The sequence below is a fragment of the Gilbertella persicaria genome (assembly GCF_025201335.1).
Source record: "Gilbertella persicaria strain CBS 190.32 chromosome Unknown B0P05scaffold_15, whole genome shotgun sequence".
In the NCBI taxonomy this organism is placed as follows: domain Eukaryota; kingdom Fungi; phylum Mucoromycota; class Mucoromycetes; order Mucorales; family Choanephoraceae; genus Gilbertella; species Gilbertella persicaria.
In genome coordinates this window covers 390,650-411,680 of record NW_026251976.1, presented here as the reverse complement: position 1 = coordinate 411,680, position 21,031 = coordinate 390,650, and the positions used below count along the sequence as shown (strand labels likewise).

Genomic DNA, 21,031 nt, shown 5'->3' with positions numbered 1-21,031 from the left:
AAAAAAATATGGTTATCATAAAACAAGTGACGTTTGAAACAATAGACCAACAAGAACTTCTACAGTTGCTCGAACTTTTGAAACAGCTTTCATCTTCTTTTACAAAAGAAGCTGTTGAACAAGCACTTTTGTCGCGTCAAAATCATATTTTGGTTGCTATATCACAAGAACAGGTGGTTGGTACAACAACCATGGCTTATTTACATTGCCTTACGGGTACTCGAGTTCATATAGAAGATGTTGTAGTAGACATGAATCACAGGGGACAGGGGATTGCACAGTTATTGATTGGTGAAGCCATTCTTCGTGCGAAAAAAATCAAGGCTAAAAGTATAGACTTGACAAGTCGTCCTGATAGAGAAGCAGCCAATAGACTTTACCGAAAATTAGGCTTTGTTCAACGGGAAACCAACGTTTACAGATATCAATCCTAATCTACTTCCCCGCATTTTTTTTGGATCAGATGAATAAAAAAAAAAAGGATTTCCCCACACTTTTTTTTGGATACGGGGTATGCGCATAATATTATATCCATTCAATGCATATATTTTGGCTGAAACTTTCCTTTTTTTTTTCTCACTTTATTCTTTTTCAAAAAGAAAAATTTGTACAATGACTATTCGTTTTGCTAATGAACCCACAGATGGACAAACTTTCCAATATCAAAATCAATTGCCCAAGCTTCCTATCCCTAAGCTTGAAGACACAGCAAGACGTTACCTTGCTGCATTAAAGCCATTACAGGTAAAAAAAAAAAAAAAAGAGAACACTAGAAAACTTATTACTTTGTAACTGAACCCTCTCTAGTCTACGGAAGATCATCAGAAAACGACCAAGGCAGTAGAAGAGTTCTTGCAAAAAGATGGTCCTGTCCTTCAAGAGAAACTTAAGACATATGCATCTGACAAATCATCTTACATTGAGGAATTCTGGTACGACTCTTATCTCCACTTTACCGATCCCGTCGTACTTAACCTGAACCCTTTCTTCTTATTGGAAGACGATATTTCCCCACTTCGAAACGATCAAGTCCAAAGGGCTTCTTCCTTGATCTTTTCTACCTTAACATTTGTTTATGCGCTCAAGACAAAACATTTGGAACCTGATGTCTTTCGGGGTACGCCTCTCTGTATGTCTCAATTCAGTCGTCTCTTTGGTACTGCTCGAGTGCCCACAGGGAACGGCTGTTATATTGCACCCAACAATGATGTTGTAGGACGTCATATCGTCGTGATTTCTCATTCTCAGTTTTATCATTTTGAAGTTTTTGATGAATCCGGTGATTTTGTACTGAACGAAAAAGAAATTGCAGCCAATTTACGAGCCATCTTGCGTGATTCTGCTCAGACACCAGTGACGGATATTGCTAAAAATGCGGTAGGTATCCTTACGACTGAAAACCGTCGCAATTGGGCCAAATTGAGAGCTCAGCTCAAGAGTGATCCTCAGAACCGGGAGTCTCTTAAGGTCGTTGACGGTGCTTTGTTTATTGTCTGTCTGGATCATGTGAGCCCTACTTCTTCAGAAGATTTGAGTTACAATATGCTGTGTGGTACATACAATCTGGAACAAGGAATGCAGGTTGGAACATGTACCAATCGATGGTATGATAAACTTCAGGTTTGTAAATTTTTTTCCCCTCATATTCTTGTGCTACCTTCCTTGCTTACCTAAACATGCGTAGATTATTGTCTGTCAAAATGGAAGTGCCGGTATCAATTTCGAGCATACGGGTAAGTTGAGTCACACACACACACACACACACACACACACACAAGAAATCCAAAGCTAACAGGTTCAATCAGGCGTGGATGGTCATACTGTATTGCGCTTTGTGTCTGATATCTATACAGATACCATTTTGCGCTTTGCAAAAACGATCAATAGTCAAACTCAATCTATCTTTCATAACTATCGTCAAAGAAGAGAGAGTGCAGGCGGTAATCCTACTCGAGACAGAACGGGTTCTACTGGTAGTGCTACAGGCTATTTTGATCATAATCCTCGAAAGATTGAATGGAACATGACTGAAGACTTGGAGTTGGGTATTCGTTTTGCTGAAACAAGATTAAGCGACTTGATCTTGCAAAATGAAGTCAAAGTACTTGAGTTTCATGATTATGGCAAGAACTTTATTACTGATATGAAGATGAGTCCTGATGCCTTTGTTCAGGTAATTGAGTTGGAAGACATTGATAACAGCGCTTATATGTATACATATATATTTATTTAGATGGCTATTCAAGCTGCTTATTATGGTTTGTATGGTAAATGCGAAAGTACATATGAACCAGCCATGACCAAGACCTTTTTACACGGTCGAACAGAAGCCATTCGTTCTGTCACTTCTGAATCGCGTACTTTTGTCGAAACCTTCTATTCCAACAAATCTTCTCATGACAAATTGGAATCCTTGCGTGCTGCTTTGAAGGCACATACAAACATTACCCGAGAATGTTCTAAGGGACAAGGCCAAGATCGTCATCTTTATGCCTTAGAATGCGTCTGGGACAGACTTTTCAAGAACGAAAAAAAGCCTCAGTTGTTTACAGATGGTGGATGGAAGACATTGAACAGCAGTATTATCAGTACTTCCAACTGTGGTAATCCTGCACTACGTCTGTTTGGCTTTGGTCCTGTTGTTTCCAATGGCTTTGGTATTGGTTATATCATTAAAGAAGATCGAATTTCGGTAAGATAGAAGCATGCTATATTTACTTTATCTCACCTACTTTCTTAGTTTGTTGCTTCTTCAAAGCATCGTCAAACAGAGCGCTTTTTACAGACACTTAAAAAGTTTTTGATGGAAATCAAAGCCATGTTGATTAAAGAAAAGTATCCTGGTGGTATCTCTCAACGTCAAAGAATCTTGGCTCTTGAAGAACAAGCACAACAAGCTCTTAATGACGGTTATAGTTACTTTGACAATGGCTACGAGGCTGCAAACAGTGATCATACATTATCTGATAGTGGTGGTGCTGGTTCACCACCTTCACCTACTACCAAGACAGTTCGTAAGGTTGGCAAACGTTTATTGATCCGTGAAAATGAAGATTTGTAACAAATAATAAATAAATATTATTTATCGAATTTCAATATTGAGAATCTTGATATCTTCATAAGGCTTATTTGTCTTGTCCACTCTGACATGTTCTATACTATGCACTACATCCATACCAGCTGTCACTCTACCAAACACAGAGTGCTTATTATCCAACCAAGTCTAATAAAAGAGTCTTTAGTATATGCAGATATAGACAAATGTTACTTACAGCAGGCGCAACTGTAATAAAGAACTGACTTCCATTTGTATTAGGACCTGCATTGGCCATACTGACAGTGTATGGACGATCATGTCGATAGTCTCGAGAAAACTCATCTTCAAAATCATCTCCCCAAATAGATTCACCACCCGTACCATCACCAAATGGACAACCTGTTTGAATCATGAATCCCTTAATGATACGATGGAAAATCAGGTTGTCATAGTAACCATTTTTGGAATGAGTAATAAAATTCTCGACTGCTTTGGGTGCTGCATCAGGGAAGAGACGCATATGAATATCACCTGAAGTTGTACGAATGATAGCAGAAGTACCAAGGACTTGCTTGCGTTCTTGTGTTGCTGCCACTGTTTGTTCTTCTCGAGAAGGCTTTTCGTTAAATACATCACGCTCACTACCCTTTTGTCCATGGCTAAACACAGTTAGAATGCATGATGGATACAGAATAACTTACTCAAAGGGTTCTCTACGCGTAAACATGTAAAATCTGTTCTTGTTGAATGCTGTACAAAACAAAGTAGGATCTAATTCTTGGCTTTCTTTTAAGGCGGCATTGTCTGAGGCAGCCATGGCTAGTGTATACACGCCCTTCTTACGAGGAGCACCTTGGTATAAGCCCATATTCACAAAACGATTGGACTCTGATTTACCAATAATACGCACAACCTTGTTTGTCAGTGTATTGACTACTTTGATACCGAGCAAAGCACCATAGATAATGAAATTGCCCGTTTCATCAAACACAGCATTGACAAACTTGGCCTGATTTGATTTTTCGAGTTCTTTTTCTACAGCTAAACGTCTACCAAACTCCATATCGTCTAATTTCAAGCTAGAAGTACCAGCCTGTTGCATTTCACTGATCACATGAAGACTTTCATCGTATTCTCTATATTTTTTGCCCGTCAAAAACTTGAATAGTCTAACTTGACGATCAGGGAAACTCATGGTGACAAAGTTGAGTCCATCAGGCGAGAAAGTCAAGCAGGTTGGTACTGATTTCTTTTTTCGAAATTCGTATAGATCTGTCTGTGATTTTAGTTCGAAATCGAGATTGTCAGGTAAACTAAAAGGTTCTTCGGGTGACCAGTATTCAATCATACCGAGTGCGTCTACAGAAACAACTGTATTGAATCTCGAGTTGAATTCGATAAGATGAACAGGCTTCGCGTGCATTTTAGATAGTGTGTGGAGTGGTTTTCCATCAGAACGACCATCGTAAATATGAATATTCGAGTTGCCTGCTTCCGAACTATGTATTGGTTAGCCTACATTATGTATGCCAACAGTCATATACATACACGGCAACAAGTGCTTGTGCTTGACCCTTTTGGTGAATCCAACACACTGCTTTTGGCTTGAATTTCAATTTGATCATATTGATCATATCTATCATTAGTTTAGCATGTCAAATATGTGTATGTCTATTTACTTACCAAAGTTTGTAATATCGTACACTTTTAATGCCATATCATCAGAGACAGTAGCCAATAGTTCATTGTCTGCAGATAGACTGATATCTACAATAGTAGACAAGTGTGATTTATAATGCTTGACAAATTCAATACCGGCTGCTGTCTTCTTCCAGAACTTTAAATGACCATCTACTGAGGTTGTCACAACAAAATCGTTCCTGTGTATAGAATAATGAGTAAATGGTTATGATCATAAGTATTCGTACTTTGTTACGGCCACTTGGTTGAGGATATCACGGTGCATATAACTCTTTTCGTACATGTCTGCTTCAGGTAAATGTTCAAGATAAAGTCTTTCATAAGCAAGTGCTATTGAATAAGATGAATATAGAATTTATGACAACTATATGCTTACTTTTCTTTCTCTTCTTTGGCACTTCCTCACCAGGAGGAGGGGGAAGAGCAGGTCCAATATCATCGTCTAAAGAAGAACGCGTTAATAAATCAATGAAAGTACAATACAATCAATACCTGATTCTTCTTTTAAATCTGGTTCTTCTTCATGAAGTCTCTTGTTATTGGGATTCAAGTCGTCAGCCATAGTGCGCAATATTAACAAAAAAAAAAAAGATAGAGAAAGAAAGAACAAACCAGACCGTCACGGCCCTTTCTCTCTTTAAGTTCGTGTCGAAAGCTGAGTAAAAAAAAAAAAAAGTGCTCAGGGTCGGTCTTTGAATATCAGGTACAAATGCAAAAGTAAATTGACCAGTGTATTGAATCTTTCCCTCTAATACACCGGTGTTACCAATGGTAAAGTCAATCCATCCATCCATTCCATCCATCCATCGATTTGTGACGAGACAAGAGAAAGATGATGATGCAGATACATGTACAACAACATTTTTTTGTATTGAATTTGACAACTTGAAAAGTTAATTCAGAAATGAAGACATGACAATGTTTGCAACATGATGGACGCCCATTCAGTATACGCACTGTTGATCGATTGAATCATCCTTGTCTTGTTACCGATGGAAGAGGAATGACATGTAGACATGTGTTAACTTGTGATTATAGGCTATCGTCAAGGCTTTCGAACTCCGTAACAAGAACAAGGCTGAACTCTTGAAGATCCTTGAAGAGCAAAAGCAACAACTTGCTCACATTCGCGTCCAAAAAGTCGCTGGTGGCCGTGTTCAAGAAATGTAAGTTGTAGGTGTAGAAGTGAATACAAAACATGTAATAATAAGTAAATTAGTGGTGAAGCTCGCAAGAACGTTGCCCGTGTCTTGACTGTCATCAACCAAACTCAACGTGAACAACTTCGTCTCTTTTACCAAAAGAAACGTTTCACTCCTCTTGATCTCCGTGTCAAGAAGACCCGTGCTATGCGTAGAGCTTTGACTCCTTTCGAAAAGTCCAAGAAGACTGTTCGTCAACAAAAGAAGGAAGCTCATTTCCCTATCCGCAAGTATGCTGTCAAGGCTTAAATATGCTCTCATTGCATATCATATGCTTGTACAATAAATCATAAAAAAAAAAAGAGTTTAGCTAAAACTACACTATTGAATCAGACACAAGTTGGCTGAGTTTCGCAGTCCATTCTTTCTTTCTTTTTCTTAAGATATGCCACAACAAAGTAAAAGAAAAGGTAAACTTGAGAGTATCAAGGACACAAAGAAAGCAAAACATCAACAGAGCTCAATTATGAGTTTCTTTGATAAGCAGAGCAAAACAGTCGAACACACAATCAAAGAGCAAGTACAGAGGACAGGGAACGACTCTAAACAAGAAATAAAGCTAGAGAATAATCAAAAGCAAGAAACATCAAGAGTCAAACTAGAAATCGAACAAAGACAAGAATTAGACAGCACACAATTATCTAAACATGATCAAACAGACGATCAAGCTGATGATCAGGAAGATACCCGAGAAAACACTCAAATAGACGATCAGCAAGACACTCAGACAGACGATCAAGTCGATGATCAGGAAGAGACTCGAGAAGAGACACAGGAAGATCAGTTCTTTACAACTTCCATGTATACTGATGAAGTAAACCATATGCTGGACACAATTTTAGAAGGCGAAGCATATCTGTTTGACAAGGAAGAAATACAATTGTTTGATACATATAGAACACTTGAAGGTAGTGCCATTTATTTACTTTTTCTTTTCTTTTCTTTACAAACAATGCTATAGACGAACCAAAGCATTTGATTGTGAGATTACTCATGAGAAAGCATGATTGGATAAGGAAGAGTCGAGTGAATTATGCAAACAATATACGTGATTTGGATACTGCTATGATGAGTTTAGAAGCATGTGGGTTTTTGCATACAAAAATAACTGAATTGGAAGATGCTGTTGCTGTACTGTCCAAGTATGAATTAAAAGAAATAGTCCGAGAACGACACATTGGCATTAGTCATGAGAATCCAGTAAGTACATATAAGAATACAAAATAAGAATAACACACTTTTTGTTTATGTAGACAAAGAAGAATCTGGAAAGAGGCATCATCAAATTTGTATCTAGTACAACACCAAGTATTGTTACACACTATTCAGATGCTTCAGTAGATCAATCCAAAACAGAAAAAATATGGTGTTCTGTTCACTACTATCTTGGTATGTCTTCTTTAGACCCTATGATGGATAAATAACTCTCTCCATCCTTCCTCTTATTTTAATTTTAGGCCCATGTTTAAAAGTAAATACACTACTATATCAAGTCTTTCAGCGTTTACAGCTTGTTTACTACCGTATCAATAGTCTATTGGATACAAACAAAATGTCGACTTCTATACTTGCAAAGACAAGCAAAAGGAACTATCCACAATACACCTCAAATCGATCCAATTGTATTTGGAATTCGCGAGATGATCTACTTCAATATGAGCAAGCACTTATGATAGAGAAAGAATATCATCTCAATATGGAAAGACTGTTTATCTTCAAGACAAAAAAAATAGAAGGTGACAATACTCAAGCTCGTCAGCAAATGATTGAGAACTGGGCTTTATGCGAGAATTGTATAGGTGTTTGGGAAGACTGCATCCATTCAAGTCAGGTCCATCAAAGACCCTATTATCTCAGGCGTTTTGAAGCGGGTTGGATCTATACACGGCTATTAGATCATGGTACTGAGCTACTGGCTAAGCTAAAAGAATACGAGTTGGAAGCACTGGTACTACAAAAGCTATTAGACCAACACATGTATCGATTGGGAAAGAGAGGAAAATGGTATGAAAGACTAGCATTAGTTCAGGCAAACTATCTTCATAAAGATCAAGTACGGCTACAGAAAAAGAAGGCACTTGGTACTTGTATTGATGCTATCCATGATCCCCGAGTACATCAAAGTAAGTCAGACTATAGTATGCTACTTTATTCATCTGTTCAGTTTATTTGCATGGTATATTCAAAAGAATCAGGCAGCTAGAAAAAGATTTATGTGTCCCTAAAAGAGAGCAACATGATTTTAGTTATATGAATCTAAAGAAGCCTAAAGAAATCACCATCTATGGTATGTTTGAATTAACTATTTGGCTTGTCATTGAACTCCTTTTTGAAGGTGAACGCATCTCTGAGGAAATCATTGGAAAGAAATCGATTTGGAGAGGCGATGATGGATCCGAATGTTCTGTTGAAAAAGTAGCTATTGAGTATTATCAAAAGCAAGGCTACAAAGGGTAAATCCTACTTGGTGTATACGTTTTGTAAACTAAACCATGTCAATAGGCTTCATTGTGAAAATGGCATTATTCGTATGATTGTAAGTGTTGTTGTTTGTTCTACTATCCACTCATGTATAGGCTGTACTTTTGTTTTGGGACGTCATTTTTGCTTCTATACCAGGCGTGTTTGAAACACCTTATCAGAGCGAGCCTTTAGATCTTCGTACAGATGCGTTTTATGAGAGTAAGTCTCAAGACAAAAGTTAGTATGCTGATACAATTAGGTCGCCTTGATTTGATCAATAAACAACTTAGGGGCATAGAAGGTGGAAAGCATATTGAGATTATTACTCAAGTTGATAATAGAGAAAGACCAAGAAGAACAATGTGTGTAGGCATCAATTGGAATTATGAACTACAAGACATTTTAGAAATTGCCGAAGTAAGTCATAATAATGAACCAAGTGTTTATAGTTCATTGTAGTGTATTGGCCCTTTGTCTTTAGCTTCTTTATGCAAGTTGTTTTTTGAAGAATTTGGACAACGTCAAGGTGGCATGCCTGATTTATGGTAAATTTCACTCTATTGCCCTCTGTTATGCTAACGTCTATAGTTGTTGGAACTATGAAAAAAGGCATTGCTTGTTTTCTGAAGGTAGTGTTCGATATCATAGACGAGTCTAATTCGATTTTTTTAGTCAAAGGTCCTAAAGATATTTTATCAAAGACACAAAAACTTTGGATAGAAACCCTGACAAGTGTAGGCATTCCAGTTGAAGTCTGTCATGTTCAAGTATGGCGAGGTGAAGATATCTTTTTAAAGTGAATTTATTCAATAAATTATAATATCAAGCATGAGCTTTTCTTTGACTTTCCATCTTCACGGTGCATGGCTTCTTTCCTCTTGGCTATTAATCTCATCAATACAGTATATACTTCATCTACATTCTGTCTTGTTTTGGCAGAAGTCTCAATATAAGGACATCCCCATTCTTGAGCAATCTGTTGAGCTGAGCCAGATTCAACTTTACGTAAATGAGCTAAATCCACCTTATTGCCTACCAAGACAAAAGGTATCTAAAGAAAAATAAGCTTATGTTTCTTATCTTCCTATGTCTTACGGATTCATCATCAAGCACTCTTAATATTTGATCTCGAAATTCTTGTGTATGGTCTAATGATTCTTGTTCACAAACAGAAAAGACACACAAAAAGCCTTCTCCTGACCGATAATAATTATCTCTTATCTAGATAGAGAATCTGTTTAAACAAAGCTGTGGTATGTCACAACTTACGGCAGCATATTCTTCTTGTCCTGCTGTATCTAAAATATCAATTTGACAATCCATGCCATCCAATACAACCTTCTTTCTATAGGCTATATACTTTTGTATGAATATACAATGTATGTGTCTTGTTTCTTACAGTCTGCTTTTGTAGGGTCGTATTCTTCAACAAAATCACCGTACATGTATTGAAGCGTTAAGGCAGATTTACCAACACCACCAGAGCCTACCATGATAACTTTATGGAGAGGCACATTGTTACTTTTATTTGAACGTTTAGTCATTTTTTTTTTATAAAAGGAGAAAAAAGAAGAAGAGAATAAAAGTAAAGAAAATTAAGATATAGCATGCGCGTGCATATGTGTGTATATATATATATATATATATATATGTGTGTGTGTGTGTGTGTGTGACGACATGGAGTGTATCTAGTGCAGTGTTTCTCTTTCCCTTTAAAGTCAAAGAGATTTGATTGCAGCATACATTCTAATAGGTCCTCTCTTCTCCTTATAACTAGCACTTGAGTAGCATTTTGATGTCGAGGATTTCATATTCCGTCTTGCCATGTTTAGAATTGCTTTTTTGTCATGAATGATATATTCAATGGTATACTTTTAAAATGTCATCATCTATTGACAAGTGAAAGCGGACTTTGGGACTTTAATTGAAGTAGATTTTCACTTCCGCATATATAAGCTTTTTTTTTTTAATCACTTCTAGAAACCGATATGTTACTTGAGTATGTATTCCTTTTTCTTTCGAAAACATCTTCTAAAAATAAACCATTTTTATGCATAAACTATACTTTTCGATTTTTAAACAATGGAACCAAAGAAAGCAAACCCAAAGTAATATTTTCGGGTTTGGATGTACCTGTATGTACTCATTATATCTGTACTACAATTGTGCTTCTACACTAGTTCTAGACTTGGTAGTGATTTATATTAGTGTATATTCAAGGAGAATATATATTGGTTGATAGAGAAGCAGCTTTTTGACAGTCTGAGTTGACGCTTTGCAACACTTTAGATGTTCTCCGCTCATGGTATAAAAGAAGGTCTATTGCCCGTTTATTTCTAGGTCCTTTATCTTTCTTTTTCTTTCCTTTAACATGAAGTTCTTGACTGCTTTGGCTGCTTTTGTTGCTGGTGCTGCTACTCTTGTCAGTGCTCAAGATGCTGGTATCTATTTCACTCAACCCATTCTTGGTACTGTTTGGAATGCTGGTACTTCCCAAAACATTACTTGGTAATAATACACAATATATATATTTATATACTCATTCTTTGAAAGGACTCCTGCCAATGCCACTTCTGCTACTATTGACATTATTGAATTGAGAAGTGGTGATGCTTCTAACCTCGCCTTTGTCCAAAACATCTCTACCACTGCTGTTGACTTGAACTCTGGTAGCTTTGTCTGGACCATTCCTGCTACTTTGACCACAAACACTGCTTATGCTATCGCTGCTAAGAATGCTGCTGGCTACTCATACTCTGGTTACTTTACCATCTTGGGTCTTGCTCCTGGTGTTGATCCCTCTACTGCTGCTGCTGCTGGTGCCGCCACCACCACTGCTGCTGCTGCTGCTGATGCTGCCAGTGCCACTTCCGTTACCCTTGCTTAAGTCAATTCTCCTTGCTCTCCTTATTATTTATATATTTAATGTATTAAACTTCATTGACAACGTGAAATCGTCATTGATAATTTCTCCTTTTTTCTTTAAACAAGTTTTGGTAAAGAACAACTTTATTGCTCTATAAACAATCAAGCTTATCAGGATATTTATAAGAGGTATAGTTATATAGAATGTGTGTATATACAAGTTATCATTTTGCTTTGTTCGATTTTATGTCATGATAGAAGAAATTCTGTTTCTTTGATTACCTGCTTTTGACTGAGAATATCCTTCTGATTTATAATGATGGTAATGGCGATGATGAGTCGTCGACTGAGGTTGAATAACAGGTAAATAGATCTTTTTATCGTTGATATGGCTACTGTTCAAAGGAGCCAATGGTGTAAATCGCTTTTCAAAAGTTTTATGCTGTCTATTACAATAAGCTATCTTTTGAACACATTGAGAATGACACTTGAGTTGGCAACCTGTTTTGAAAATTGAATACTACTATCGTTGTGTAACTTAATTTTACCTTGACAATACTTAGCCCATACACTTTTCATGAGAGAGAAACATCCAGAGCATTCTTCACCCGTTTTGTGTGTTTGGTAATCAATGAATTGATGCTTTCTATCAATATCAGCTTCCTCACTCTTGCTTCGCTTGGTAGTGTAGTCAGGACTAGGAGGTGGTGATAATAAGAGTGTTTTGTCTTGTCTAAAATAAGGTTCCATCCACTTTGACTTCATGAGTTCCAATGCAGACGGTCTATCTTCAGGATTCTTTTTAAAACAGCTCTTGAGAAAGTCCATCGCTTCCTATCGATCTTGTTAGATCTGTCAAAACAAAGGTATCTTTACCTCTGATAACTTGAGATTCTTTGGAATAGGTGGCTCATCGTCTTCTACAATACGATACAAAGCAGCAAAAGAAGGCATGTTTGCATAAGGCGGTTTACCAGTCAGCATCTCTACAATGGTGCAGCCTAATGACCAAATATCTGATTTTGCAGAGGCACCTGCGAATTTGATGACTTCTGGTGCCATCCAATTGGGTGTGCCTGCTGGCTCACCTGTGGTTTCGTCGTCTTTCATCTTGAGACTAAGAGAAACACCGAAATCAGTTAATTTCAAGCCGCCTGTCTTGGTCGTCAAGATATTGGCAGCTTTTAAATCGCAGTGAATGACATCTTTTGAATGCAAATAGTGTAAGCCAGAAAGAATTTTGTACGTATAGGAAGCTGCTAATTTCTCAGGAAACTTTCCAAATGCTTTAATGTTGTTATGAAGTGAGCCCATCTCAACATATCTAGTCAAGTTAGTGACATACAGCTATTTTTTTTTGGCTTAACATACTCTAGAATGATGTTTAGAAACTCCTTGTCTTTTGCAAACCCTTTATAACGCACAATGTGTTCATTGTTTAAATGCTGTAGTACGCCTACCTCGTTCTATATGCAATTGTCAGCTTTATTTTTGTTTTCTTCAGACAGTTACCATATCATCACAATCCATTTGATTTCTTTTAATTCTTTTGATAGCAACATATTCTCCTGTATCCATATTTAGACCGCCAAACACCTCGCCAAATTGTCCTTTGCCAATACTTCTTCCAAGTGCCTATTTTTTTTTTTTTTTTTCATGTGTCAACAAAAGAAGGAGGCTAATACACAACTTACATAAACAGCTGTAGCGCCATCATCACTTTCTACTGTGATGGCACAAGATCCCATCTTTTTTAATGACGTCTTTCGATTTGCTGATTCGATATTGTTATAGTATTGAAGGTTGTTCTCTGCCGCAGCCTTTTGATCACAACAGCCTTTTGTTGTAGTGACAGTGACATTCGTGGCTGCCACAAGAGGTGTCGATTTGGAAGGTTTAGGTATAGGCGGTGCTAATGATTTTCTTGTTTCTCTTGCACTCTCTGCTTTTAATGGAACAGGTTTCTCAACGCACAATCTTTCTTCAGACTTGAGACTATTTTCAGAAGAAGAAGATCGTCTGGCTTTTGCCTTTGGCTCAGAAGCCATAGTGAGATTGTTAGTGGTGATCATTTGTACTTGCAATTTAACATATCCACCATTTGTTTGTTGCTTTTTTTGCTCTGAGCGAGCATCGATGGGTTTCTTTGGCCAGTCAAACACAGATGTTCTGTTGGCCTGGTTTTTTGTAGCAGAAGACATGTATTGATGCACAGGACTCTTTTTTTCTGAGGTTTGTTTGATGCTGCTTGGACTTGTGCGACCGCTTTTTTGTAGTAAATTGCATGTTGTAGCATGTGTTAACGTGGGGTATGCTGATGCAAGCAGTAATAGGTTCTTGCTACTTTTCTTCCTGCCTGTAGTAGGAAATTTCGTTGTTTGCTTGGTGGGTATCACCTTTCTTTCACTCATGATTCTTTTAATAGCTAAAAGACAAGAAATGACACTCTGCATTCGTTTTCCTTCTAAAAGGTCTACCGTCTGAAATAAATCTGATTGGGGTATATGAAGCTAACATATACATGAGAAAAGACATGAATAAGACATGCCAAACATACTTACTGATTCTGCTACACGTAGAAATTGTCCAATATTATCTTGCTATTAATTTTGAACATGAGTCCATTTTTTCCGTTAATATCAATAGCCTTACATATGCGAATTTTGTATGGCCTTCATTTTTCACAATGCATTCATTAGGTGAAAAGCGTTTGATGAACCTTTAATAAGTACGCGTTAATCATGATTTTGATAGAACGATGGTCTTACTCGCATAATAGGATGCCGTCCTTGAGAATTTCTTGGAGTGACCCTTTAGGTAATTCTTTGATGTCAAGTGTTTCTATCAGGAATTGTTTTACTATTTCTTCAGGCTCTTGTTGAAATACAGGTAAAGTTGTGATGGTTGTTGTTGTCATTTATATGTGTAGAAATATAAAAAAGAAGAAAAAAAGAGAGAAAGAAAGAAAAGAATAGGATGGAAATGACTATAATAAACGTAATAATTGTATGTATTGTGTCTAAACAAGGTAATATTATACAACACTTCCTGCCATGTTTCCCTTTGTGTGACACTCTTCATAAAGCAATCGTAAACAGATTACCCAAAATAGAAGTTTTATAAAAAAAAACTGTATTCATTGTTAATTTATGACAAGTACTGTTCAGTGATCAAGTGTGTATGTTTCTCTTGTTGTTGTGAATGACTCTATCAATTCAATTCATAAAGCAGTTTTTCTGAATGTATTCAGAAATGAAATGACCTGAAGATTTTTGAAATTATAAACTTTAGTACTATGCAGATTAAATTGAAAGATTCTATTGTAAAATAGACGGCTTACATAATATAGAAACACCCCTCTTGAGACTATATCTCGATAATTAAAAGGAGGAGGGGAGGGGCGAAACATCCTACACAAGAGACTTGTTAACAAAATCAGCGGAAGGGAAACATTAGCATATTTGGTATACAAGGGATTCTTTTTTTTATGACGCCATGCTTTTACTCGCTTGGTAACTAGAAAATGATTGAAACTAGACTATCAAGACTTACTGTCTATGCACAAGCCAGTCAGGTAAATCAATAATCATTTGAGATCTTCATCTTGACTGAACCAACCGGAAAACTTCCTTCTGATAAGCCTTGGTAAGCCTCGTCAACCTTTATGGTTGGTTTCACCATCGTTTTGAATAAACAATGTCCATTATTGTCGAGAATTTTGACTTGACGCACTAGTGATGAACTTTATTTATGCTAAAAAAAAGGATCAGATATGCTTCTCTAATCCTTCTCTTTTATTCTTCACTGCTCAAATCCACACCATAGCATAAAAAAAGTATGTGATGCTTGAATCGAGTATGCATCGATATAGAAAGAGCCATGAAATGCAAACGATAAGCGTATACACTCATGAAACAGCAGTGCAGAGCAGCACAAAAATTCATCATCCGCCAGTACTTGTGTGTGATTTTCCTTTTCTCCCTTTTTTTTCCTCTTCTTCTTTTCCTGCTGAAACTATGAAATATACTTTTGTCTCGGTCCCCGCTTTAGGAGATAAGCAAAATACGTTCCTGAATATCAAGGGAAAATTGGCAGAATATGCCCAAACATATCAATACAATATCCCAGAGTTCAAGGTAAGCAGACTAAAGATGAGCCTGTTTTAAGCAATGTTAGATTGGTACCTTGGACGCCTTGGTTGTCTTGTCTGACGACCTTGTCAAGCATGATACAGTATTTGAGCAGTCTGTTAATAAGCTTGCTGACACTCTCAACAATTTATTGAAAGGTCAACAAGCCAACCTTCAAGACCACTTGTTGGTCAATGATAGTAAAGTATTGTATAGGAAGAAGACGCGTACTTATCACTGTTTATTAGAGCCAATTGACCAATACATCTCTACTTTTACTTGGAACTCTATGAAGTATCGTATAGATAAGTCTTTACAAGAAACCACGCAGACCTTAAGTCAGGTAAACATTTTTAAAAAAAAAAGATGAAACAAAATCAAAGCACCCCCTTAATCATGACGCTTAACAGGAAGTTACAGCTATTGATAATGTCATGAAGAACAAGTTGAATTTGTATACCCAAAATAAGAATGCTCTCATGACTTTGCAGCGTAAGCAAACGTAGGTATATTAAGAAAGAAGGAGGAGAGAAAGAGAAAGAAAGAAAAAAGGAAATTGAGTGCTTACACAATTTTGTACAGTGGTAATTTGTCTGTTCGCAGTCTGAACGGCATTGTCAAGAAGCAACATTGCGTATTGAATTCTGAGTTCTTGACCACCTTGATTGTTGCTGTACCCAAGTCACTCTATAAGCAATGGAACAATAGATACGAAACATTAACGGACATGGTTGTTCCTCGCTCTTCTGTGTAAGTTGAGTTGCAACAAAGAGTTATCAACTAATCCCATGATAGTAAAATTGATGAAGATGAAGAATTTGGATTGTTTACCGTCACTGTATTCCAAAGAGTAGTTGATGAATTTTGCCACAAGGCAAGAGAAGAAAAGTTTATTCCTCGTGATTTTACCTATGATGAAGACGCATTGCAAACTCAAAAGCGTGAGTTAGAAGAAGCTATTGCTACCGAGCGTGAACAACAAGCTGAATTGTTGCGCTTGGCAAAGACAAACTTTGGTGAGACATTTGCTGCTTGGTTGCACTTGAAGGCTCTTCGTGTCTTTGTAGAGTCTGTTCTTCGCTATGGTTTGCCTCCTGATTTTGCTTCAGTTACTATTTTACCAAAGCCAAAGTTTGAAAAGAAGGTAGATGAAACACTTGTTGCTCAATATGGTCGTTTGGGTGGTGTCCATGGTCAAGCCAACAAGAACGAAAGCCACGATGAACTTTTGGATCATGATTTACAATCTGTCAATGACAGCAGTTATCGACCTTATGTTCAATTTGAACTCGAATTCGAATTTGAACGTAGATAAATCAGTGAAATAAAAAGAAAGAAAAATTTATTGTTTAGTATTGAGAAGCCATTTGTTGACATTGTTTAAGAGCATCAAAGTACCATTTACAGGCACTCATGTCGTTATTTGTAGCTTCAAGACATTGTGTAAATGCTTTGGCGTCTGCTTCACACGAAGCGCCATTTTGTGTTTGTGCAGCCATGGGTTGTTGGTAAGATGATTGGTATTGTTCTTGAGGTTGTTGTTGAGGTTCACTACTACCGCCACCAAACATGGCAGATACGCCATTGGCCATTGTGTGGCCAACAGCAGAACCAACAGCTACACCCGCAGCAGTGGAAGCCACTAGAAACAAAAATTAATATACCGAAAGATCGAGTAAATCTTGACTTACTTTGTGAGAAAAGACCAGGTTGACGACCCTGCACAACAGCAGGCTGTTGTTGAGGAGGTTGATGTTGGACAGGTGCATGTTGTTGTTGTTGGTGTTGCTGAGGAGGGGGAGTTTGTCTAGAAGGCATTGTATGTGCACTACGAGTTTGCTGAGTAGGTCCAGCACGACGAGTCTAAACAGAGTGATTAGTTTGGTTCCATTTGATTATAGTTGAGCTTACTTGTCTAGAGCGAGCCATGTTTATATTTTAATGATCTATAGAGTTGAAAAAAAAGAGAAAAAGAAAAAGAAAGAAAATGCTTTATTATTACTTATATTTTCGGGGCAGAAGTTTACAAAAAGAGATTGGTTTAGTATGGAATCATTCATGGACCTTGATTGGATTAGAGTCTATCGGGCAGGACGGGTGAATTATGCGTCAAAGGCGGATTGGGCTGCTGACACAGGTTTTCTATTTTTGGAAACAGTACGCGTATGAATGGTTTTGATTTGCGCAGCTCAGGTCTGCAGAAGCATTAATTGGGTCATACTTCTGGCTCTCGTTTACGTCACTAAATATCATAAAATAGAGCTGTATGCATCAAACTTTTGTTAAGGAGAAACGCTACATAAACATGCTTTAACAGAGTTCGTAGTTCAGCCACCCAAAAAAAAAACCAAGGATCATTATAAAAAAAAGAGCTCAAAAATGTATGAAAAAATTAAAAGCTCCGGGAAACATCAATTACCCAGCATGCAAGCGAAAGACCTGATTTTGCTGAATTCAATTGATTTAAGGTGAAAACTGTTGGCGAGCAAGCCTACTCAACCGATATCGGTCGAATAACATCGGAATCAAGTGTATTGGCCTGAATTTAATAGGGCAACTCCTGATGTCAATTAGATGTCTGAAATTAAAACTGACTTTGTCCGGGAAAAAAATAAAGTTCGTTTTATTTAGAAGGTCCAAAAACTTGTATTTGCATTTTTCTTCTTCACTTTATTTTTTAAAACATGAACCCAACGGAATCAAAATTATTTAGTTCAAGAGAAAAAGCAGCTGAAGACCAATACATTCGTCAAAAGGTAAATTTCCTCGGCTCTTTTTTATAGTATTGACCAAAAGTTAAGGAAGCGGAACAATTAAAAGCATTAAAGGCTTCTATGGACGCTGCGGCCAAGAAAGACAATAAACCTGAGAACAAATAAAGGATTTTTTTTCAAATAAAGTGCATTATTATTAAGATTAATAAAAAACAAGTCTTTACACGGATGTAAAAAGATATAATCTGTTTGTAGATAGCAGAAGGGGTAGGAGAGAGGATTAAAAAATTAAATAAATAGTAAAGGGAAAGTTTAAGCAGAGACCTGCTTAGGTCTAAAGCTCATGATACAGCCATCTTGAGGATAGATAGTAGCAAAGATAGAGATATCGTCACTCTTGTCAGTACGAGTATGGGTCCATTCTAATTTGAGGGCTGATTCGGCAATAACAGCCATCAAGTGCATAATGGCATATTCTCTACCAAGACAGTGGTGAGGACCGTTACCAAAGACCATGAAGTTCTTGGGGTACTTTTCAGCAGTACCTTTAGGTCCCCATCTATCAGGATCAAAAGCGTCAGGGTTAGGATAGGCAACAGGATCATGAAGAGCAGGATAAGTAGAGGGGATAAGCATAGCGCCCTTGGGAACAATGTAGTCGGGAGTAAGAGGCCATTCACGAACAGTTTGGTAAGGGACCATCAATACAGGAGGACGAAGACGAAGGATTTCCTTGACGACTTGACGAAGATAAGGGCTTTCTTCCATCAATTCCAAAGTAAGAGGTTGATCAAGCTTACCCTTACGAACTTGAACTTGTTCATCATATACCTTTTGAAGAACTTCGGGATGATCGGCTAATAATTGATAAGCCCAAGTCAAGGCAGAAGAAGTAGCATCTTGAGAAGCAAAAAGGAAGGTCAAGAGAGTCAAGGCAATTTCACGATCAGTGAACTTTCTGGGAGCAGGCTTGTTGGCAGCAGCGCATTCTGCTTCAAGTTCAAGCATGGAGTTAATCCAAGCATCCATCATGGACTTGATTTCACCCTTGTTAGCCATTCTAATACGACTGTCCTTGATACATTCAATGAATTGGTTGACAATGTACTTGCGAGATTGAATAGCTTTGTAAACCTTGGTACCGGGCAAAGGAATAGGGAAGTTGACAAGTTCTAATGCTGCAGTGATGTTGAAATATTCAAGAGAAATTTTGGCTGCAACTTCATCAGACATATAATCACCCAAGAAGACACGGAGGGAAGATTCCATGTTGAGTTCACGGAAGCGCAATTGGTATTGTTCTGAGATACCGTCCAAAGCAAGCCATTCGGCAAAGTGCTTATGGTAGACTTTTTCCTGAATAGGCATATAGATACTATTGACGTGTGTTAACATAAACAAATAGACATAAATAATAAACATTTACCCTAAAGCCTTGCGAGTAAACAAAACATTCAAACCCTTACGGTAGTCAACATGGGCCTTTCCACTCAAAAAGACCCAGTTATCGTCACAGAGAATGTACTTCATGGAATCGACCACAGCAGGTTCAGCATAAGTAGGTGCATTAAGGACCTTACGACTTAAATCACAAGTAGAGGCAATGACAACAAATCTAAATTTGTTTTGATTTAATATTCGGACATTCAATCTTATTGTGATTCTAAACCCCCTCTTCGCAGAAAGCGATGCCTGTAGAAAAAAAAAAGATAGTGGATATTGGCTGTGAAAGGAGGTGATAGACACAGAACCTTACTGCCACTACATCTCCTTTTTTTTTCCCCTGAAGAACAATGCTTTGCTCTACACAATTCTCGTTTCTATATCGTACCTGTCAAACACACTAACACATGATAATTCACCACTCTTCCATTTGCTCATATAACCTTCAAAAGTAGGATAAAGTGAATCCATAAAAGCACCGATAATAGGAATTTTCAAAGTAGGACCAGGCAAGTTCTTCTTTTTCTTGAGATAAATATATTGTTCATAAGCGAATAAACCAACAACAGCGGAGCAAACGACAGCAGTGGTAGACATCTTTTGTTGAGAGAAAGCAGCCTTCATAAATGAAGCCACTGTGTTTTTTGCTGATTCAATTGAACGAGGATCAAAAATACTATCATGTAGTTAGTGACCATTGCAAATGTTGCTCTGATTGACTTTACCTTGATGAGGACATGTTTCAAGAAAGTATTGGGAGAATTATCTGTTTTACTTTTATAAAAATGTCCACAAAAGAAAAAAAAGATAAAGAGGAGAGGAAAGAAAGGAAAAAACAAATTTTGTATTGAGAAAATTTTTATTTTTCGAGAAATTAGAGGGAACACAAGGAAAAAATCAACAAGATGTCTGTATCGGGTTAAAATGATTGAGACAAGCTCTGTAGCTCTCTCTCTTTTTTATTTATTTTATCCTTGTTCTTTTATTTCAGGCCTCTTTATTTCAGCTCAATATAGACTTGTAAAAAAAAAAAAAAAAAAAAAAGGACAAAGTGTAAAAACAAGGGGTTAAGCGTATTCCTTTTTGGCAATGTAACAAGAAACTCTTGTCTGCTACTCTCTCCGACTTTAGTTCATTTCTTTTTTTTTCTATGTTTCTTTGTTATTTTGAAAATATTGGGATTTAATAGCTATTGTTTTAGCTTGGTTATAGCTCTTAATTCAATTAGGAGTGTGCAATTAAAGTAAAGCAAAGCATGGTGTGTTTATCAAAGATAATAGAAAAACGTGCTTTATTTTTTTTAGTGTCGGACCGACGAAAGCTACATTGAATACGGCAACAGATTTTCCGTGTTGGACGAAAAAACTTCCCTCGTCCAAAGCATAATAATTAACATTGGGTACAATCTTGTGACATGTAAATTCATTAAAAGCTGCTTGAGAATAAGGATGCTTCTTTATTTCTTTGTCTCTATAT

The 21,031-nt window shown here is 37.2% G+C and overlaps 12 protein-coding genes across 12 annotated transcripts; 7 read left to right on the top strand and 5 right to left on the bottom strand.

The window, feature by feature from the left end:
- Positions 1–8: 8 nt before the first annotated feature.
- Positions 9–434, top strand: B0P05DRAFT_586300 (acyl-CoA N-acyltransferase; the record flags this gene model as incomplete). The annotated part of the gene is made up of 1 exon (XM_051582500.1): positions 9–434. The coding sequence occupies one exon, from the start codon at positions 9–11 to the stop codon at positions 432–434; it is 426 nt and encodes a 141-aa protein (XP_051435953.1).
- Positions 435–594: 160 nt separating this feature from the next.
- B0P05DRAFT_537840 (acyltransferase ChoActase/COT/CPT) lies at positions 595–3,065 on the top strand. Its single transcript, XM_051577782.1, has 6 exons — positions 595–744; positions 808–1,620; positions 1,685–1,733; positions 1,806–2,173; positions 2,234–2,692; positions 2,741–3,065. Exons 1-6 carry the CDS (start codon positions 613–615, stop codon positions 3,059–3,061), a joined length of 2,142 nt encoding a protein of 713 aa, XP_051435952.1. The 5' UTR covers positions 595–612; the 3' UTR covers positions 3,062–3,065.
- Position 3,066: 1 nt separating this feature from the next.
- Positions 3,067–5,328, bottom strand: B0P05DRAFT_508513 (peptidyl-prolyl cis-trans isomerase cyp15). The gene is made up of 8 exons (XM_051575573.1): positions 5,231–5,328; positions 5,115–5,180; positions 4,966–5,068; positions 4,721–4,917; positions 4,586–4,673; positions 3,739–4,536; positions 3,273–3,696; positions 3,067–3,223 (listed from the first exon to the last, which is right to left on the bottom strand). Exons 1-8 carry the CDS (start codon positions 5,298–5,300, stop codon positions 3,083–3,085), a joined length of 1,887 nt encoding a protein of 628 aa, XP_051435951.1. The 5' UTR covers positions 5,301–5,328; the 3' UTR covers positions 3,067–3,082.
- Positions 5,329–5,488: 160 nt separating this feature from the next.
- On the top strand, positions 5,489–6,274 carry B0P05DRAFT_537836 (uncharacterized protein). Its single transcript, XM_051577781.1, has 3 exons — positions 5,489–5,509; positions 5,777–5,904; positions 5,958–6,274. Exons 1-3 carry the CDS (start codon positions 5,507–5,509, stop codon positions 6,187–6,189), a joined length of 363 nt encoding a protein of 120 aa, XP_051435950.1. The 5' UTR covers positions 5,489–5,506; the 3' UTR covers positions 6,190–6,274.
- A 1,428-nt stretch (positions 6,275–7,702) lies between these two features.
- B0P05DRAFT_468140 (uncharacterized protein) lies at positions 7,703–9,203 on the top strand (the record flags this gene model as incomplete). Its single annotated transcript, XM_051574413.1, has 8 exons — positions 7,703–8,078; positions 8,276–8,393; positions 8,443–8,476; positions 8,517–8,622; positions 8,774–8,820; positions 8,863–8,948; positions 8,992–9,032; positions 9,124–9,203. 8 exons carry the CDS (start codon positions 7,703–7,705, stop codon positions 9,201–9,203), a joined length of 888 nt encoding a protein of 295 aa, XP_051435949.1.
- Positions 9,204–9,217: 14 nt separating this feature from the next.
- B0P05DRAFT_468040 (small GTPase superfamily) lies at positions 9,218–9,947 on the bottom strand (the record flags this gene model as incomplete). Its single annotated transcript, XM_051574406.1, has 4 exons — positions 9,218–9,454; positions 9,499–9,624; positions 9,673–9,755; positions 9,803–9,947. The coding sequence occupies 4 exons, from the start codon at positions 9,945–9,947 to the stop codon at positions 9,218–9,220; spliced, it is 591 nt and encodes a 196-aa protein (XP_051435948.1).
- A 725-nt stretch (positions 9,948–10,672) lies between these two features.
- B0P05DRAFT_537825 (uncharacterized protein) lies at positions 10,673–11,411 on the top strand. Its single transcript, XM_051577780.1, has 2 exons — positions 10,673–10,911; positions 10,957–11,411. Exons 1-2 carry the CDS (start codon positions 10,775–10,777, stop codon positions 11,288–11,290), a joined length of 471 nt encoding a protein of 156 aa, XP_051435947.1. The 5' UTR covers positions 10,673–10,774; the 3' UTR covers positions 11,291–11,411.
- B0P05DRAFT_537822 (kinase-like domain-containing protein) lies at positions 11,412–13,898 on the bottom strand. The gene is made up of 5 exons (XM_051577779.1): positions 12,963–13,898; positions 12,781–12,903; positions 12,640–12,734; positions 12,145–12,592; positions 11,412–12,102 (listed from the first exon to the last, which is right to left on the bottom strand). The coding sequence occupies exons 1-5, from the start codon at positions 13,719–13,721 to the stop codon at positions 11,728–11,730; spliced, it is 1,800 nt and encodes a 599-aa protein (XP_051435946.1). The 5' UTR covers positions 13,722–13,898; the 3' UTR covers positions 11,412–11,727.
- Positions 13,899–15,179: 1,281 nt separating this feature from the next.
- B0P05DRAFT_636660 (uncharacterized protein) lies at positions 15,180–16,734 on the top strand. Its single transcript, XM_051583626.1, has 6 exons — positions 15,180–15,404; positions 15,445–15,598; positions 15,647–15,741; positions 15,809–15,900; positions 15,981–16,148; positions 16,194–16,734. The coding sequence occupies exons 1-6, from the start codon at positions 15,285–15,287 to the stop codon at positions 16,711–16,713; spliced, it is 1,149 nt and encodes a 382-aa protein (XP_051435945.1). The 5' UTR covers positions 15,180–15,284; the 3' UTR covers positions 16,714–16,734.
- Position 16,735: 1 nt separating this feature from the next.
- B0P05DRAFT_537808 (uncharacterized protein) lies at positions 16,736–17,425 on the bottom strand. Its single transcript, XM_051577778.1, has 3 exons — positions 17,310–17,425; positions 17,090–17,261; positions 16,736–17,040 (listed from the first exon to the last, which is right to left on the bottom strand). Exons 1-3 carry the CDS (start codon positions 17,325–17,327, stop codon positions 16,748–16,750), a joined length of 483 nt encoding a protein of 160 aa, XP_051435944.1. The 5' UTR covers positions 17,328–17,425; the 3' UTR covers positions 16,736–16,747.
- A 636-nt stretch (positions 17,426–18,061) lies between these two features.
- Positions 18,062–20,372, bottom strand: B0P05DRAFT_537802 (cytochrome P450). The gene is made up of 4 exons (XM_051577777.1): positions 20,281–20,372; positions 19,944–20,231; positions 19,539–19,727; positions 18,062–19,487 (listed from the first exon to the last, which is right to left on the bottom strand). Exons 1-4 carry the CDS (start codon positions 20,292–20,294, stop codon positions 18,425–18,427), a joined length of 1,554 nt encoding a protein of 517 aa, XP_051435942.1. The 5' UTR covers positions 20,295–20,372; the 3' UTR covers positions 18,062–18,424.
- Positions 18,083–18,277, top strand: B0P05DRAFT_586290 (uncharacterized protein; the record flags this gene model as incomplete). The annotated part of the gene is made up of 2 exons (XM_051582499.1): positions 18,083–18,154; positions 18,200–18,277. 2 exons carry the CDS (start codon positions 18,083–18,085, stop codon positions 18,275–18,277), a joined length of 150 nt encoding a protein of 49 aa, XP_051435943.1.
- Positions 20,373–21,031: the final 659 nt, after the last annotated feature.